The sequence below is a fragment of the Lonchura striata genome, chromosome 26 (genome assembly GCF_050655825.1).
Source record: "Lonchura striata isolate lonStrDom1 chromosome 26, ASM5065582v1, whole genome shotgun sequence".
Taxonomy (NCBI): domain Eukaryota; kingdom Metazoa; phylum Chordata; class Aves; order Passeriformes; family Estrildidae; genus Lonchura; species Lonchura striata.
This window is the reverse complement of record NC_140728.1, coordinates 8415984-8435371: the sequence shown is the minus strand read 5'-3', so window position 1 is coordinate 8435371 and position 19388 is coordinate 8415984. Positions and strand designations below refer to the sequence as shown.

General features: G+C 56.6%; 1 protein-coding gene across 5 annotated transcripts in view; it reads right to left on the bottom strand.

The window, feature by feature from the left end:
* Positions 1-3148: 3148 nt before the first annotated feature.
* Positions 3149-19388, bottom strand: part of KIF21B (kinesin family member 21B) — a 49915-nt gene continuing 33675 nt past the window's right edge. For 2 of the 5 annotated variants that reach the window (XM_021527657.3, XM_021527658.3), the window contains 7 exons: positions 18652-18788; positions 18219-18399; positions 14866-15030; positions 13214-13331; positions 12373-12543; positions 11745-11944; positions 3149-10536 (listed from right to left, as the gene is read on the bottom strand). In XM_021527657.3, the coding sequence (XP_021383332.2) occupies positions 10482-10536; positions 11745-11944; positions 12373-12543; positions 13214-13331; positions 14866-15030; positions 18219-18399; positions 18652-18788 (1027 nt within the window). In that variant the 3' untranslated portion in view covers positions 3149-10481. Of the gene's footprint in view, positions 10537-10585; positions 11346-11744; positions 11945-12372; positions 12544-13213; positions 13332-14865; positions 15031-18218; positions 18400-18651; positions 18789-19388 lie in introns of those variants that run through there. The other 3 variants (XR_013341256.2, XM_021527655.4, XM_021527656.4) reach the window with 3 other exon arrangements.

Genomic DNA, 19388 nt, shown 5'->3' with positions numbered 1-19388 from the left:
ACTCACCCCAGCTTCATTCCTCCTCAGCAGAGTGCTGGGTGCTGCCAGGCCCTTCTGTGTCCTGGGCACAGCCCACAGGGACCTCCCCTGCCAGGGAGCAGCCACAGGGCAAGCCAGGGCCACCAGGGCAAGCAGCCCCAGAGCCTGGCCATGCCCGCAGCCAGGGATGGAGCCCAGGGCTGCCCCGTGCCCGGGGAGCTGGCTGCTCCCTGGGCAAGGCTGCCAGTGCGTGTGGATGGAAAGCTGCCCCTGGGGAAGGTTTTTCCACCCACCACTACACTGCAGGTGTCCCTGGAGCAGGGTGGGATGTGCCAAAATTTCACCATCCCCTGGGCCACCAGCCGAGGGGTGAGAGGAGGTGGCCCTGTGTCATTTGGGAATCTCCTGCCCGAGCCGTGCACAGCCCACCCACCCACAGCTCTGCCCGTGCCAGGGAGCCCGGGGGCTGCCTGGCAGGGCTGCCTGGCACAGACCACCCTGAGCACCCCCTGCCCAGGTGTCCCTTCCCTGCAGACTGGCTTCAGGGAGGCACCACAGCCAGTCCACGTGCCCAGGCAGTGCCACCATGGCAGAGGGACACCCAGGGGTGACACCCTCAGCCTCCCATGAGTGCTTGGCACAGCAGGAGCCCTCGGTGTCCTCCTGTGACTCAGCCTGCCCCTTCCTTCCCCTGCCTTTGGGAATCAGGAGGCCAGTGCAGGAGCTATCCTCCCCAACCCCTGCAGGTACCTTCCAGCTTTCCTGCCTGCAGGAATGCCCTTCCAGCCCCTCGTCCACTGAGGTGCCACAGCCTGGGGAGGTCACCATGGGCAGCACTCCCTGGAGATGCTGCAACACTCTGCTGGGAGCTTGGGAGGGCACAAGCCTTTCCTCATGTGTGCCCATGTCCTCCCTGAAGCCCTGGGGCACAGCAAGGTGCAGAACGGTGCCCATGGGACCCTCCCCTACCCAGTAGCAGCCACAGCCCTGATGGGCTCAGAGCAATTCCCTCCTTCAGATGGGTGGCACGGGGCTGCCAGCATCTCATTGCCACAGCTGGCAGCTCCCAGGGCTGTGTCCCTGCTGTCCCCTTGCTGCTGGCCCAGTGCACCTTTAGGCATGTGGGGTGCATGGCACAGGTCACTGCCAGGCAGGCTTGGCATGCTGCAGCAAGAAAGAGATGGCCATGAGTGTGACATGGTGCCGAGGACTGGCAGGAAGACGTGTCTGTGGTGCCACGAGTGGCTGGGGCAGCAGGGGGGAGCAGGAGCGATGTCCCCTGCCCTGCCAGGGGGAGTTGGGCCCGTGGCACCCCACGTTTGTAACCCAAGGCTGCCACTCGCCCTGGCAGCACCACGGAGGCTGTTGGTCTGGGGGCTCATGCCAAGGTGACAGCCATGCCATAGCTGAGGGTGGCACAGGGCATGGTGCTGGGGGCTGGGACACCGCTGGGCACTGCCAGCCCCCAGAGACACCTCAGAGCTGGCCTGGCACCGCGGGACCAGCACTGCAGGCACCTTGAGAGCCGGGCTGCGGCCCCAGGGTGTCAGGGCAGGGGTGCCCAGGCAGGGGCAGGGGTGTGCGGGAGGGAGGCACCGCGCCCGGGCACTGCGGGCACCGAGGCTGGCAGCTCTCACGGCTCAACAGCGCTGCCGGCAAAAGGGCAAATGGAAGCTGCAGGGGCTGAGCTCCAGGTCGCTGTCCCCCTCCCCATTCTGGAGCCGCTGGCTGCCCAGCGCCGCTGCGTTCCGGCATCGCTCACCTCGGGGGGCTCAGCACCGCACGGTGACACCGAGCCACGCATCGCCCACCGCGACACCCCCACCGGCAGGGCCCTGCCGGCGCCACCTGCCAGCATCTGCCCCAAAATCTCCTACCAAGGAGATCTACCTAGGCACTCCCCAACATCCCCCCATCCCGCAGGACGCTGCGCTGCACCCAGCATCTCCCCCAGCCCCGCAGGACCCGCACCCCCGGCAGGACCCCCACACCCCCAGCATCTCCCCCAGCCCCGCAGGACCCCCACACCCCCAGCATCTCCCCCACCCCCGCAGGACCCACACCCCCGGCAGGACCCCCACACCCCCAGCATCTCCCCCACCCCCGCAGGACTCCCGCACCCCCAGCATCTCCCCCACCCCCGCAGGACCCCCACACCCCCAGCATCTCCCCCACCCCCGCAGGACCCCCGCACCCCCGGCCGGAATCCCGCCCCCATCCCCCGCCCCGTGTCCCCTCCCGCTCTCCGGGCGCCGCGGTGGCGCAGCCAGCGCTGCCCCCTGCCGGCTCCCTTCCCTTCCCTTCCCTTCCCTTCCCTTCCCTTCCCTTCCCTTCCCTTCCCTTCCCTTCCCTTCCCTTCCCTTCCCTTCCCTTCCCTTCCCTTCCCTTCCCTTCCCTTCCCTTCCCTTCCCTTCCCTTCCCTTCCCTTCCCTTCCCTTCCCTTCCCTTCCCTTCCCTTCCCTTCCCTTCCCTTCCCTTCCCTTCCCTTCCCTTCCCTTCCCTTCCCTCTGCAGGCTCCTCCTGGCCAGGACAGGGGCAGCCCCTCAGCCCCTTCCACCACCTCAGCCCCTGGATCTGCCCCCACCGAGATCAGTTCTGCCCCGTCTGCCTGGGGTCCTGCTGCCCAGGGGGCTCAGGTCACCTGAGAACCATGGAAAGGATGTTTCCTTTGGAAAAGCCTTCTGAGATCACCAACTCCAACCACTCCCCCAGCACTGCCACGTTCACCACTAACCCGTGTCCCCAAGTGCCACATCCACACGTCTTTTGAACACTTCCAGGGATGGAGACTCCACCACTGCCCTGGGCAATGGTGCCAAGCCTCTGCCAAGGCCTGACCACCCTTTTGGTGCAGAAATTTCCCCCAATATCCAACCTGAACTTCCCCTGGAGCAACTTGAGACTATTTCCTCTTGTCCAATCTTCTCCCAGCCAACAGGATTATAGAATCACAGAATGGTTTGGGGTGGAAGGGACCTTTAAGGGCCACCACATCTAATCCCCTGTCATGGGGAGGGACACTTGCCACTCCATCCAGAAGGGATGCAGCCACAGTCCCCCCTCCCCATCTATCCCCCAGTCCCTGGGCCAGGCTCATGGGAACAGGAGGGGATGGGAGGCTCCTGGCTGTGCCCTTTCCCTCCTCAAAGCCACCTCTGTGCTCCGTCCCTTCATGTCCAGAACATTTTATTTGCAAAGACAAAAAGGCAAGAAACAAACAGCCATTGAAAAAACGTACAGCAGGAGAGCACAATAACTTACACTATTTACAGGAACACACCAAGGTAGAAAACACACACACACCTCATGCTCTGACAAACCCCCACAGAGGCCACAGCAGCCTCCAGAGCAGCTGGCCTCTGGAAAAAGCTCCGAGTGTGAAAAGGCATCTGCTGTTGTGCTCCTTGTGCAGAAAGAGATGGAGCAGGGGACACAGTGCTGCAGCTGCCCCAGCCTCGCTGGGCTGCACCCGGGGCTCCCAGGCCAGGGCAGAGCTGGAAGGAGCCAGGGCAGAGCTGTGCTGGGCGAGGGGACGAGCCCTGGGCAGGAGGGAGGTGCAGGGCTCTGCTTTTCTGGGAGCTGGGCCTGTCCCAGTCACAGCTGGAGCACCATGCAGCACCTGGAGGGGCTGAGGGTCCTCGTCCCTTCCCAGAAGGGTGAGGGGGGCTCAGGAGGATGTGCAGCCTGCAGGAGACAGTGAAGCTCCAGGGAGCCTGTGGGAAGCAAGCTGGAACCCTGTGCTTGGCAGGGATCAGGGATGGTACCTGGACTCTCTCCAGTGGGGGCACGGGCAGGACTGGTGAGGAGCACAGGAAGGAGGGGTGAGGAGCACTGGGAGAGCACCGTGGGAAGCAGGCACTGGGTTTGCAGCACCAAGGCAGGAGGCAGCAACTGAGACCCCTGAGCAGCTGTGCTGAGAGGTGGTGGGGAGGAACATCACACCTGGGGGGGACAGGATGGGACCCAGAGCTCCCATTGCTCGCAGCTGGCCAGCCCAGCCTGTGCCATCGGAGCTGTAGGTGGCAGGAGGGGACACTGCTCAGGAGGGCTCACAGTGGTTTGGGGATCCAGTGCTTTTAGGCTCCTGACTCTGGTCCACCCCTGTTGTGCAAAGCTCAGCCCTGGGGCAGCCCTGCCCCCTGCACAGAGGCTGGAGCTGTGTGCTGGGGGTGAGGAGACCCCCAGAGCAAGAGTTAGGCCCTGGGGGAAGAGGCATGACCCAGCAGCTTGAGGAAGGAGTGCAGGTATGATCACACCCTGGTCACAGATCCAGGTGTGGTACAAAGGCAGCTCCAAAGTGTCCCTGCCCCGGGGGGGCTCTCAGAGGGGCTCTGAGACCACCAGAGGGGACTTCAGTTGTGCAGCCAGCACAGTGCACAGGGATGGAACAGCTCACCCACAGGCCAAGAGCCTTCATCCCAGTCCTCCTCCTCCTCCTGTCTCAGCCCATGGTCCCATTGGAGCTCTGGGGGGCCAGGGTCCCAGGGGCCACCCCTCGTCGACCCACCTGCGTTGGGACCTTGTGCTTTAGTGTCACCCCAAACTGGCCTGGGGCTCTCCCCAGGCCCTGTGCCAGCCTGAGCTGGGGGCTCCAGAGTCCCCCTGGTTTCTGTTCAGTGCCTGGCACTGAATCTGGACACAACTACGTTTTTTGGGAGTGAAAAATCAACACCTCACACCAGAATCAGCTTCTCACACACTATCCCCAGCTTGGGCAGAGGCTTTTACAGCCCCAAGGCCCTGCTGCCCTGCAGCTGGCTCTGGGCAGTGGTGGCTGGAGCCAGCCCATCCCAGCAATGTGCTTTGCACTGACATTTCCAGTCGAGAGCTTCATCTCAGCCACAGAGAGCATCTGTGAGAGCAGAGGGAGAAATCTGGGCTGAGCCTTTCAGAGCTCCCCTTCCACCCTTCGTGGGACCACATGGGAGCCACACCCAGGCTGCCAATCAGCCCAGTCACCAATGGAACACCCCAGATCCCCAGCCCAGGAGTCCCATGAGAAATGGGAGCAGAATCTGGCTCTGGGGGATCCCACAGCAAAGGGGGAGCTGGCAGGGCAGGGGCTCCAGCCCTGCTGCCCTGCCCAGGAGGAGGCAGGGCTGGGAACACAGGGGGTGGCTCAGACATGCAGCAAGGTGGCAGTGAGGCCACGTGTCCCCAGGACGAATTCAAGTGTCAAAACCATAACAATAACAATAATTAAGAGAAAAAAAAAAAATCTTACACCACAAACTCCCCACCCCATCCCCAACAGGAAACCCAATGACGACAGCACCCAGCTTGCACCGTGAGGTAGCTAAACCAGATCAACAGCCAAAAAATGCTCTTTTGCATGAGAAACATCAACCCACACAGGTACTGAGACCTACACACACACACACACACACACACACACACACACACACAGAGCTATGGGATCACAGTCACCCCTGGCCTGGTTCCAGCCAGGACAGAGTTAATTTTTGCAGTAGCCAGGAGGGGACATGGCCAGACCCAGAGGTCCTTTCAGACCACCTCACATCATTGCTGGGCAAGGGGAAGGGAGTCTCTTCCAGGGAGAAGGGATCTCTTCCAATCAGGGTAGCTTGCACTGCAGTGAGCATTTGCATGTGATTTGCTCTCTTTTGTACACTTTCGTTATTAATGTTGTTGCTGTTAATTGTTTTTATCTCATCGCTGTTTCCAGTCAATCGTTCCTATCTCTGCCTGTGATTTTTTCACCTTTGTGCCTCCAGTTCTCCTCTCCATTCCACCACAGGGAAGGAAGGAGCTGGGGGTTGTGGCAGTGCACAGTTTTAGTGGGAACACTAAATTGGGGAATACCATTCCTAAACCACAACAGCTTTTTTTTTTTCATCCAAAGTAGGGCTTGAATGGTTGAGATAACCACAGATCTGCCCAGAGTGGGTAGGAAGCAAATTTGATCTAAACATTTTCTGCATTAGGTGCTGAGCCAGTGGTGACAATGTTTTCTGGTCTGCCCAAGTGGGAACCTAACCCTGTTCATATTTCTGTCCCCATCACAGCCTCTGTCTCAGGGAGGGGGATCAGGATTGCCCTGTCACTTTATGCCATGATAACACCAAGGGCAGTGAGGGTCATTTGGGATATGTCTGGAGTGTTGCTCTCCTACCCTTACCTCAGGCACTTCCTTTGGGAGTCCATTAATAACAATTATGACCAGCCTGTGGGGGGAACAGGGGAGGATGATTTCCCCAGACTTTCACCCACTTTCCCCCCTTGAGGCCTGTTAAAACAGCTTTCGAAGCTCTGAATTCCCTTTGGATGTTAAGGAAATCATATTTTTCCAGGTCACCTTACTGCAGTCCATATAATCTTTGGAGTCAAGAAAGAGATTTCTAGGGAGGTTATTCAGAGATCTGTCCTGAAGGGGAATAGTCATGAGTGGCATGGAATGTGGGAGAAAATGGGCCACTTTGGGAAGAAATTCTCTCCTCCAGTGGTTTGGAAGAAGTACAGGGTGCTGTAAAAGTGACAGAGCACTTGCAAGGAGAATGTTGCAGCAGTTCCAGTGAGGAGCCTCACTGCAGCATTTATCAGACACTGCTTTGCACCAGACAGCACCCTCGGGAGGAGGAGGAGGAGGAGGAGGAGGAGGAGGAGGAGGAGGAAGGCAGAGCAGCAGCACCGTGGCCACTCAAGCTGCAGCTGAAGCACAGGAACAACCCGTGCTGGCAGCAGTGCCCCAACACAGAAGAAATCCAAATCTCTATCCAGTTCGTAGGGAGAAGGATGAAGAGGAAGCAGAGCCCTCACAACAGGAGCAGGCAGGGCTGGGGATAATCACCCCATCCCCAGGTGAGGGACAGCTGAAGAGGGTTCAGCTGCCAGGGGGGTTGAGCCCCTGCTGACCCCAGTGCTGCAATGCTGGGATGCTGAAGCCACGCTGTGGAACCTGATGGCAGCGAAGCCAAACACTGGGATCCCTGTCCTGGGACGTGGCATGGGCAAGGGAAGAGCACAGCAACTCTCACCTCTGCAGCAGCTCCTGCCAAGCTGAGGGAAGGCATTCCCTCGAGGATGATGGAGCAGTGCACCCAAGCAGGTGGAGCAGCATGGAGAGGGTGCCCAGCACCCGAGGGAGTGGCAGAGGGGGTCCCTAGGGATTCAAACAAGCAGCAGTGCCTGCAGATGAGGTCCAGTGCACACCATGCACGTGCCAGGAGGTTGTACACAGCACAGCCTCATTGGCAATGATGTGGATGATTTTCCCCAGCCTTTCACCCACTTTTCCTGTTAAAACAGCTTTGAAGTTGTGAATTCCCTTTGAATGTTAAGGAAATCATGTTTTTCCAGGTCTCCTTACTGCAGGCCGCATAATCTTTGGAGTCAAGAAAGAGATTTCTAGGGAGGTTATTCAGGGATCTGAACAGAAGGAGAACAAACAATGTTAAAGGTGACTCCTCAACTCTGATGATGAAGATCATGATTTTTTCTTCCTGCCAGCCTGTCTCAACTGTGTAAAAAGACTGTCTAAGACTGGACCAGCCCATGGACTGTGGACTGAGGAAATGTCCCATGTCACACCAGTACAGACCAGAGCCTCTCTCAAGAGGGGACACACCACAAGGCAACCAGTGGTTTTACCTGCATGGGCACAGAGAGGACAAGAGGAAGAGGGAAGGAAAACCCACCTCTGCCCCAAGCATGGGGGTGTGAGCTGAGAGAAAAAACAACAGCTGCAGGAAATCCTTCAAGGATCAATGCCAGCCCCGTTTCCAGTGGGCACGTGCTCAGAATAAAAAGGCAAATGTCACTTAGGGGAGGGGAGGGCAGCAATGGGCCCTGTTGGGCTGTGTGGGTCCAAGGCTGGCACAGCAGATCCACAAGAGTGTAAGGCTTTACACACAGTGTACCCTGATGCCATGGAGATACTCAGGGGAAGGATCCATTTTTCTCTTTTCCCCAGAGGAGAGGTCTACTCTGGTCAGTAGAACACGGCTGCAGGCAGGTCAGGGTGAGCATTCTGCACGTGAATCATTCTCTCTTTTGGATACTTCTGTTATTAATATCGTTGCTGTTTTACTGTTTGTCTTTTATCTTACTGCTGTTTCCAATAAATTGCTCTTCTCTCAATCTGTGATCTTCATCTTTTGTGCCTCCAACTCCCCCCTCCACCCTGCTGGGGATGGGGATGGGGATGTGAGAGGTGCAGGGTTTTAGTGGGAGCAGTAAACTGGAGAATGCTATTCCTAAATCAGGACTCTCCTCACTTCAAACCCCCTGCCTCAGGACACCAATGCCCCAGCATCACCCAGGACCAGCCTTCAGCCCTGCAGTGCTGAGCAGGCACCTTCAGCCTGCACACAGGAAGGTATTGGTGGCAGAAGGCAAGGCAGGTGTGACCCCAGCTGTGCCCCCTTCACCCATGGCAGCAGGGAAGGCTCCAGGCACTGGAGATCTCAGGGCAGACAGAGGCTCACACACGACACCAGGCTACAGCCAAGCACTCAGCAGAGACACCCACACGCACACACAGCCCCTCCAGCCACGCAAAGGATAAACCAGCTGAGGAATGAGTGCAGAAAGCCAAGACAGGCTTAGGGTGGAGACAGCTCCTGCAGACCCCCAGACCCCCACCATGGCTGTGTGCCCTTGGCTGGTGAGGTCTCTGTGCATTTTTGGCTGCAGCCTCAGCTCCACAGGTCACACAGGATGGGTGGGAGACTCCCCTCAACACAGTCACCAGTCCTGGCTGTGCAGGGCTCAGCCACCTTCACAGGGACCAGTCCTGGGCAGGGTCACTCACACTCACACTCACTCTCACACTCACACACAGGTACCATTTACCCTCCACCAAGGCAAGCCAGCAGGATGGAATTTTCCCAAAAAAAGACAACCCCCCTTCCCCCCCAAAATCAACAGAGATACTCCTGTCCTTCTTGATGCAGAGGAATCCCCTCACTCCAGCAGAATGTTGGAACAAGGGCTGGTGGCAGCTGACCTGGGGCAGGTCCAGGTGTCACCGTGGTTGGAGAGAGCAGAGGGGAAATGGTCTGTGCTTTATGGGGCAGGTCCTGTAGCCCCTGGCCTCCAAGATCCCAGTTCAGTGCTGGTGGGATCACACGGAGAAATCCTTAAATTTGAGTTCAAGTGCTGCTTCTTCTGTGACAAAGGGGAAAGGAGAGTGTGTGAAGCAGGACCACCCGTCCTGGGGTCTCCTCGGCCACTCCACAAGAGCCCTGGGTGGCCCAGGGCAGGACAGAGCAGGGGATGGTCCAATGGTCCATAGGAGAGATGCAGGGAAGCTCCAGTGTGAGAGCAGGGCCTTACCAGCCCCCCTTGAACAGGAGAGACAGAGGAAGGAGCCTGCAGAATGTGCGTCCTTGGGAAGACACTCCTGGGTGGAGCCCCCAGACCCTCAAGGAGATAAGATTGTGCGAGATCATCCCCTGCAGGACTGTCCTTGGAGCACAGGGGGAATCAGGAGCCTTGTGCAAGGGCAGAGTGTGCAACCCCCTCCCCTCTGCTCTGGCTGCTCCATGCCTTCTGGCTCCTCTCCAGCCCTGCAGCCCAGCAGGCCCAGCCTGAGCAAGCCCCAGTGCAGGCAGAGCTCTGAGGGCACAACCCAAGGGAAGGACAGACAGAGCCACAGCAGTGGGGTGACAAGTCCAGCCTTGGCTCTTTTGCCCTGTGACCTCCACTCTTGCTTGGTTTCTCCATCCCAAGGGGATTAACTTGCTGCAGGAACCCAGCACGAAGCCCTGATGGGGGCCACGACGTCCAGAGCAGAGGTGGGCACGTGGGGAAGAGCCCAGAGCCATGGGGCAGTTGAGTTTACACCTGGGGTGTGGAGAGTGTCAAAGGGAACTGCAGCAGGTCTGTCTGGAAGTTGTCCAGTGGAGATCTCCCCAGGCCTGCTGTGCCTCACCAGATGGGACACGGCCAAGGAGCTCAGAGTGCAGCTCTCCAACCACTGGGGACATTTCCACACAGGAAAGGGGAGGCTGGGAGTACCAGGAAATCCTTCTGCAGTCCCCACAGCAGAGGTGTCTCACAAGTAATGGCTCCAGAGAAGCACCCTCTGTGTTGTGGTCCTGGCCAGCAGACACCAAATGTCCTCGTGGAGTGGAGAAGGCTCCTGCAGGAACCAGCCTGGGAGCAGCACAGCATGGCAGAGGCCACGTGGGCCCACAGTGGCAGGAGGGAGCCGGGTGTCTCTGAGGAGTCAGGGATCCCTGACCCCCAAAGTCCTCACAGCAGGATGGGCGAGAGGAGAGGTGAAACATTTCCTGTTCACTGGAGAACCATGGAGAAACCTCAGCAGGAGGGCAGGTGGAGCTGCTGGTGCCCCCCAGAGCTGCTTCCTCACAGGAGCTGACAGTGCTCGAAGTAGCAGACGCAGCATCGTCCACCCCGTTGGGTCAGGCACAAAGAAATCCCTGTCCTGGGCTGAGCTCCTGTGGGTGACTGAGTCCTGGCAGCAGGGGGAGGTACCCTGACCTTCACCCTGCCCCAGCCTTCCAGTCTTTCTGCAGTTCCTAGTTTGACCCCGCAGGCAACCTCCTCCCACTCCAGAGCTTCACTGTCAAGTCGCTGGGAACAAAGGTGAGAGGGACAGCATGACCCAGGGGTCGGGGCAGGAGCCCCAGGCACTGCCCCACGGGCTGCTCGCTCCCCAGCCCCGGCATGCAGCCCCCCAGACTTCCAGGCCCTCTTCCCTTGGCAGGACGTTGTCTGAGGCACCTTGGGGAGAAGGCAAGAGCCCGATGGGGCTCAGCCTGCAGCTCACCTGCAGGCAGGAGCTGGGGACAAAGGAATGGGAGAACTCCAGGGCTGACCCCACACCAGGACTCCTCCCCGCCCTGCACGAGCTCCAGCCAGGTCCCAGCAGGGATATCCAGGGAGCTGCTTTGCTCCTGGGGCATGGGCTGGTTTGGGGGGGCTGCTGACTCCCAACCCACTAGCCATGCGAAGGCACAGGCAGGCCACGGCTTCCCACTGAGTTGCCAAAGTAGATGTGGGCACTTGGCGAGGAAAAAAAACCAAAAAGAAGTGAAACCAAGGCGGGGCTATGACTGGGACAAGGGGGCGAGTCCATTCTAACAGACTTATCAAGTGGAAAAACGCAGAATAGTTTCATACCGTGAAGAAGCAGCTCAGACCAGAGAAAAAGGGGGGGGAGGGAAAGAGAGAGAGTAGCAAAAGCAACAGTGAGAGGGACAGAGGGAGGGAGAGATGGAGAGAAAAGGGAAGGGGAGACAGAAGAGGAGCATATGAGCAAGAGAGTCAAAGAGCAGGAGGGTCAAGGCAGACTAGTAGCACGGCCCTTTATGGCAAGGACGCGTCGTGGAAGGCAAGGGGTGAGCCCAGGCACGTAATTCCATAACTTTACCCGGCAGTCGCTGTGGCACAGATGGGAGGTGGGGAGAAGGAGAGGCAGAGAGACAGAGAAAAAGGAAGGGAGAAAAGGGACAGGGTCGAAAAGAGGATATCAGAGTCTTGCTGCTGAAGAGCTCCCCGAGAGCAGCAGACAATGCCCAGCCCCGAGGGAGAGGGGTCCCTGGTGGGGAGTAACCCAGGGCATCACCAGAGCGGGGCAGGGGATGGCCGGGCACAGCTCTTGGCACTGCAGTGGGCAGGCCTGGCCGTGGCAGGCTGCAGTGGGCAGGAGGAGATGAAGGAGGGACTAAAAAGCTGCGATTCCCTCCCCGCTCCCCCAGCACCCACCCAGGCCCAGGGGTGGCAGCTCAAACCCAGGGTCTCCCCCTTCCCAGGGGCCGTGGGGCAGAGGCAGGGCTCACCTGGAGGCAGTGAAGATGTGCTTGGAGTTGGTGCAGATGGCGTTGATGGGGCTGTCGTGCCCCTTGATCTCCCCGACTGGGGTGAAGCTGTCCACGTTCCACACTTTGATGACGCCGCCTCGGCAGGCGCTCAGCACCATGGGGCGCCCGGGGATGAAGGCCAGGGCACAGACCCAGTCCTTGTGGGCATTGGGGATTTGCTGTAGGCACAGAGCACAGCCATGACCCACCATGCACCATCTGGGTGGCTCCTCACCGTCTCAGGGAGCTCAGGTCCTCACTGACACCCCGGGACTGACTGGGACCGTGGAACTGGTGGTGCCCAGGTAGGAGCCAAGGGTACGGGCACAAAAGTCATGGTTTGGTTTCTCCTTTGGGCAGGAGACAACAAGCAGAGTTCAGGGTGGAGCACAAGCCCCCACACTGCAACTGATGCCTCAGCCTGTCTGAAGGAGAGCCAGCGATCCCAAGCACCCTGCTGGACAAATTATGGGGGCACAGCACACCCTCACCCCACACAGCCCAGGACTGGGAGTGCCCTCCCTGGTGAGCTCCACTGGCACTAGGTGCCTGGACAAACCCCCAGCCCCAGCAGCAACCCCCCTCTGCCCTGTGCTCCCCTCCAGACCTGGATAAGTTCCTGCTGCTCCAGATCCCACTTCTTTATGCCGTTGTCCCTGGAGCCGCTGAAGAGGACATCCCCCTGGATGGCCAGGCACTCGATGCCATCGTAGTGAGGGGGCTCGAAGTTGTGAGTGGGGCCAATATTGCCCACCATGCCCTCCGTGATCTCAAACACCTGGGGAAGAGCAGCGGGTAACAGACCACAGATGGCACTGGGGACTCCCTCTCCCTCTCTGGGGGAGTTTGGCCACCACCCTCTGTGCTCCAGGCTCAGGGCACCGCGAGTGATGCTGGAAACAGGACTGAGCATTGGCTGCTGGAGGCTTTTGGGGCTGAGGGTCCTGCCACAAGCAGAGATTTGCCACCAGGGACAGCCCCACTCTGCTGCATTTTACTCATGGTGAGCCTTCACACTCCTCTGGAGCCAAGCTGACAGCTGAGTGGGATCCTGTGTCACTCACCATCTCACTACCCCTCCTCACTTCCCTGGGGACAGCTCTAATTCAACCTGCTAAAACCTGAAAGGAAGGGACAGGCTCCTGCTGTGCTGAGCTGTCACTGAGCAGGCACAAGGCATCTTTATCGGGGGGATTATCGAGCAGAACAGGGTGAACTGCTCATCTGGGTCAGCCCTCACATGCAAATCCCAGCCAGAGAGTCTGATGCATGAGAGAAATGCAACTTCTTCTCCAAAGGTGCATTGTGGAGCAAGCAAAAGGCAAGACTTGGGAAGAGGAAACAAGTGAAAACCTGGCATGCGGTGGTGAAAACAGAAAGTGGGCTCAGCTTTCAGGAGGAGAGAAGGGTGCAGGACGGGGGGTGCTGCTCCCCAGGGAGCAGAGTACCTTGACGTAGTGATCCTTGGAGCCGGTGACCACCAGGTCGTGGTTGCTCGCCGTCTGGCTCACTGTCAGACACATCACTGGCCCGATGTGGCCACTCAGCTTTGCCACGGGCTGCAGCCTGCGGGCGAGGGCGCAGGTCAGCCCTGCTGGAGCCCACCCAAAGGTGCCCCCAGCACAGCTCCCCCGGCCCTGCGGGGCTGCTCCTGAGGGGCACAGCGGGCAGGGAGAGCCCTTCCCCATGGCTCCAGGGCAGGAGGGCAGCTGGGAGAGTGCCAGCAGCTGCACAGTGAGTGTGCCAACATCTGGCTGTGCAGGGAGAGAGTGCCAACATCTGGCTGTGCAGGGTGAGAGTGCCAACATCTGGCTGTGCAGGGTGAGTGTGCAAACATCTGGGTGTGCAGGGGGAGTGTGCAAACATCTGGCTGTGCAGGTTGAGAGTGTCAAGATCTGGCTGTGCAGGGTGAGTGTGCAAACATCTGGCTGTGCAGGGTGAGTGTGCCAACATCTGGCTGAACAGCCTGAGTGCCAACATCTGGCCGCACAGGGTGAGTTTAGTATTTACATTTTGGTTCAAACTGTTTTACCAGTTTTTAGAGATTTTGAGTTTTTTTTTTTTTTTCTGGGGATTTTTTCTTTTCTAGCTTGCAGCTGTACATTATCTCTGTTTCTTCAGGTCTTGACTTTAACAGTTGTGCTCACACAGGGCACCATTAAATACCAGTAAAACTATGGGTTTTTGGTTTTTTTTTTTTGGTTGAGATTGGGATTGAAGATACTTGAGACAAAAACTCTGTGTTTAGATTTAAATGTTCATTTTTTAAAATTTATGTTATAGTCTCACAGGTAGTGAGTTTTGTAGTATTCTACTAATAAGGTACAAAATGGTTAACTGTTTTTTGTTGTAAGGTTTTTTAAGATTAAATTGTCCAATTATGAAAATATATTCAAATTATTTTTACTTTTAATTTAATAATTAATTATTTGAAGTCTGGAAAGCGGATTTTTTTTGTCTAATTATAAAATACTACTTAAACTTATGAAGAAGAAGGATTAGTTTATGTTCTAAAACTCTTATCTTGTTCTATATCTATTATTATATTTTAAAACTTTCTATTTTAATTTTTTTATTTTGTGATACTATATACTTTTAATAAACTACATTCTACAGCATGAGTGTGTGCCAACATCTGGCTGCAGAGCCCAGGGTGCTGCACTGGGCAGGTGGAAGGACAAGGGAAGGACAGGGTCCTGCTGCTCATTCCACTTGTCTTTTCCCTTTTGCTAAGCTCTGTCCAGTGCACAGACAAACTCCCCACCCCACACAGCTCCAGTGCTGCTCATCACCCCTTGGGTCACCACTGTAGATCTTAAATTTAGAAATCTTAAATATTAAGAATTTTTTTTAACATTTTTTCTTTCAATCTTAAGATTTATGAGCTTCGAAAATCTTAAATTTTTAAAAATTTAAAACATTACATTTAAAAATCTTAGATTCAAGATCTAAGAAAATCTTCAACTGAAACGTTAAAACCTTAAAAAATCTTCGCGATTTTTTTAAAACCGCTACAGTCCCAGAGGAAAGGGTCCTGCAAACCCGTATGCCAGGCAATTTCTGAAGGTTTTCATTCTCCCCTCCGGGCCGGGCGCCTCACCTGCTGAGCTCCCAGGCGCGCACGGCGTTGCCGGCGGCCGCGTAGAGCGCGGTGCCGCCCGGGTTGAGCGCGATCTGGTTGATCTGGTGCTCGCCCTGCACGCTGGCCACCGTGCGGCTGCTGGTCCCGGCACACGCGTCCCCAGAGATCACCTGCCCAGAAGACCTGGAGGAGGGATGTGGGACTCAGATTCAAAGAGAGAAATGGAGAGTTTCTACCAGGCAGGAGCCTGGAAAGAGTTGGAAAATAATGTAAATTATTCTCTATCTCTCTTGTTGTTCACATTGTTTATAGTTAAGTTCTATCACTGTCCGTCAAGCACTGTACACCAATGATGTGAGTTGTTTTCACTTCAGGACCGATGGATTTGATCCTTGTATCTCTGTATAAAGAGTGGTGTATTTTGAATAAACCAGAGTTTTACTCTCACAGCCTTCTGATCTGAGTCTCTTCATTCCCATCCTGCCTCCACAGGGACAGAGGGAGAGTTCAAATGGGTGATGCCTTGTCAAGGCTGAACAGAGCCCAGAGCTGTCAGAACCCAGCACATCCCTCTGGCTGCCCTGGCTGTCTCCAGACCCTGGCAGGGGGCTCAGAGACCTTGGCACCACGTCAAAAACATCTCTGGCTTCGATTTGAGCCCGTGGAAAAAACTGCCAACTTTGTATGAGGAATTACAAACCACAAGGGTTTGAGTATTGTGATATCTGAACTAACACAGGGTGAAAAATTAGAATTCTGGGGCTTTTAGAACGTGATTCGGGGGTACAAGATGGAGGGATTTGGGCGAGTCCTGACCTACTTTTCCTTCTTCTTGTCATCCATGTCTTGCTGTGATGGTGACACTTTTCTATTGGTTTAAGGCAAAGACTCACTGTCCAACATAAATGATAGACATTGGCACATTATTGTACATATAGTACATGTAGTTTTTGATATAAAATGTAAACACTGTCCTGAGGGCAGACAGAATGCCATGGACAGAGCTCAGCAGGTCAGAGGAAGAATGTTCTAAAAAAACAACTTGAAAAGCTGACCCTACACATTCCAACTCCTTCTTTGGCTGCATGGGCTGGGAATCAAGGACTTTTACACTCTCAGGGTCACCTCGACACCCAGACCCCGAGAGAGCAGAGACTGGACTGGGCTAAAGAATAAAGTAGGGATTTTTTAGGAGGCATCAATGGATCCACCTTGGGCAGCACAAGAGCCCAGCAGTTCACATTTTGGCTGGGGCAAAGTAACCTTATAGAAATACCACTACTATAGTAGAATTATGCCTAAAGACAAAAAAGCTTTTATTCTCTATTGCAGCTTTTTAGATACTCAAGGCACTTAGTATACATTTCTACTAAAAGCTAAAATCTATAACCTAAATCTATATTTATATTTCACTTTGTAGCTTCATCTAGCTCAGTTTCTCCAGAGGTTTCAGTTCAATCCTTGTGCTTAGAATTGCCTCTGGACCTGTGCCCTGAGGGGCCTGTATTCCAACACCAGCCAGGGCTGCACACAAGATGAGCCAAAATGGTCACAAAATGCACAACTGGTCACGAGGTCTCTCATTTTTATATGTTTTGGTCCATTTGCATATTGGAGTTCATTGTCCAATTCCAGCTTTAGCCCATGAAGCCCCATCCTGCTTGTTTTTCTCTCTTCAGCCCACGGTGTTTGTGCTCTTGGGCCTGAAATTTGGATTGGTTGTCCTTGGCCCCCAGCTGTTTTGTCTCCCTGCTCTGTGCACAGAGCTCACCATCCCCTCATATGAAGCCCAGACCCACACACTAAAGCAGCACAGAATGTGAAAAACATAAAAGCCAAAACCTGAGGCATCAGGGAGGATGAGCCCAGAGCCACTGAGGAACCACAGGGCTGGGTCCCACACTGAGGAAAGGCCCTGGAAGCATCCCTGTCCCTCTGGCCACAATGGGACCAGCAAGAGCCTTGTCCACAGGCCAGTGCCTGGCCTGCAAAGGCAGCCAAGGATGCAGGGCCTATGCATGCCTCAGAGCATCCTGCCCTGGTTTCCAGCTGAGCTTCCTCTGCTCTCCTCTGTGCCTCTCTGCTTCCCACAGGAAGAGCAGACGAGTGCTGGCATCAGGTCTTGGCCTCTGTGCCAAGAGAGAAGCCAAGGCAGATGAGGAGAGGCTGGACGGAGACAGGAGACCTGTGCCAGAGCAAGTGGGCAACTCTGACCTACCATGCTGTCCTAACCTTTGTGCCCTACTCCAGGCTGGCAGCCACGGCTATTGTCTGTTCCACGCTCCTCTCTGCTCCTCCAACTCCTCACAGAGACCCACGTTGAAGAGCCTGTGATTTACCCAGCCACGATGCTGTTTGGGGCTGTGCCCCTCCATGGGAGCTGCCAGCTCCAGAACAGCTGCAAAATCCCTTCACAGCTCCTGACCCTTAACAAGTGCTGGATTCTGCAGCTGGGGCACAGCAAGCCTGGCTGTGTACAGCAGGGAGCAGAGGCTGGAGAGCAGCTCTGGGGAGGGACTGGGCATCCTGGTCAGTTGAATATGAGTCAGCAGTGCCCTGGCAGCCAGGAGGGACATCCATGTCCCGGGACACACCAGGCACAGTGTTGCCAGCTGGTCAGAGGGGACTGTCCTGCCTGCTCTGCACTGGGGCAGCCTCACCTCAAGCCCTCAGGGCAGTTTTGAGCACCACAATATAAAAAAGACATTAAGCCACTGGAGAGCATCCCAAGGAGGGCCATGAGATGGTGAAGGGTCTGCAGGGGAAGCCTCATGAGGGGCAGCTGAGGTCACTTGGTTTGTTCAGCCTAGAGGAGACTGAGGGGAGACCTCACTGGGGTCTTCAATGTCCTCAGGGGCAGCAGAGGGGCAGGTACTGATCTATTCCCTCTCATGACAAGTGACAGGACTCAAGCATGTGGCTGGAGCTGAGCTGGGAGATATTTAGGTTGGATGTTAGGAAAAGCCTCTTTCCCCAGAGTGTGCTGGGGCACTGAGCAGGCTCCCCAGGAAATGGGCACAGCTCCGAGCCTGTCTGAGTTCAAAAAGTGTTTGGACAATGCTCCCAGACACTGGGTGGGATTGCTGGTGTGTCCTGCACAAGGCCAGGAGGCAGACCTGATGACCCTGATGGGTCCCCTCCAACTCAGCACGTTCTGTGATTTTATGACCCTGACCCTTTGCTGCAGGAGGCCCCATGAGCTCCCTCACCCCAGCCTCTCCCCACCTCCCTGTTCCCTTAGGAAGCAGCACTGCAAACTGGCACTAAGGAGCTGGTATCTGGCTGTGTCCCCAGCCCCTGCAAGTTCTGGAAGTGGCATCTGCAAAGCCAGAGAAGCCCAGGGTGCCCAGGTGCCCCGGAGCTGCACGTACGTGAGGGTGCGGACGCAGCGGGCGGAGTCGCGGATGTCCCACACCTTGATGTACGACGTGGACACGGTGAACACCAGCCCCGTGTGGCTGCAGTACTTGATGGAAACCACATTGTTTGGGTGACCCTTGAGAGAGGCGATCTCCTGGCCTGTCACCAGGTTCCACATTTTGCAGCTCCGGTCTGTGGGAGGAAGAACATGCCCAGGAGTGTTGGGGGTGTCTCCTCCAAGGGCATGGTGGCCTGGGGACAATGCACCTTCTGAGCATCTCCTCCCACCCACAGGGCCAGAGGAAAGGAGCCAGCCAGCCCCAGCACAGGGGCAGGGCAGGGCTCAGCACTGAGGACAGAGACCATCCCTGTAATGCCCAACACTTCCATGCTCCCACTGCCAGCCTGCTGCCACAGCACCTGCCCCCTCTGCCCACCACGCACCTTTGGAGCCGGTGAAGAGCAGCTCGTCGGTGGCATCCAGGCAGAGCACAGGCTTGGTGTGTCCCTCTGCCACCGAGACACACTGCAGCGGGGCTGTCCGGGCGTTCTTGGTGCCACCCACCGGGTTAATGATGCCCCTTCACAGGAGAGAGAGAACAGCTACAGTGCAGGTGGAGAGGCACGGTGCCCACAGCCCCAGGGCACGGAGGAGCATCTCCCACTGCCCAGCACTGAGACAGGCTGCTCCACCTGGAGGTGGCACGTCTGAGGTCTCTGTGGAAAGCCCAGAATCTCCCCATGGGCAGCCCCTGCCATCCGACAGGGAAAGGGGGACGCTGCCCAGTGACCTCTGCTCTCCCCCCAGACCTCTCCTGCCTCACCAGCACAGACCCAGGACAGTTCAGGAGACTCAGCTCCTTGGCCCTGAGGTCCATTTTGGGGCAAACTGTGCCCTCTCCAGCCTGAAGCCGAAGCTCTGCTGGGATAATGTTTCAGAGTACCAGTATCAGCACCCCCATCCCTTGGGGGCTGTCACCCTTTGGCTGGTGACATTTGAAGACAGGGCCTCGCTCCTTTACACAGCTCACAAGGGTGACAAAGGGCAGCACCAGCACCTGCACCCCACATCCTGCTGCAGTGGCTGCTCCTGCACCCACTGCTGGCTCTGGGCAGGAGAACACCTACCCCTGCCACACCTGCTGCCAGGGAACACTGCTGTCCTGGGGGACACATCACCT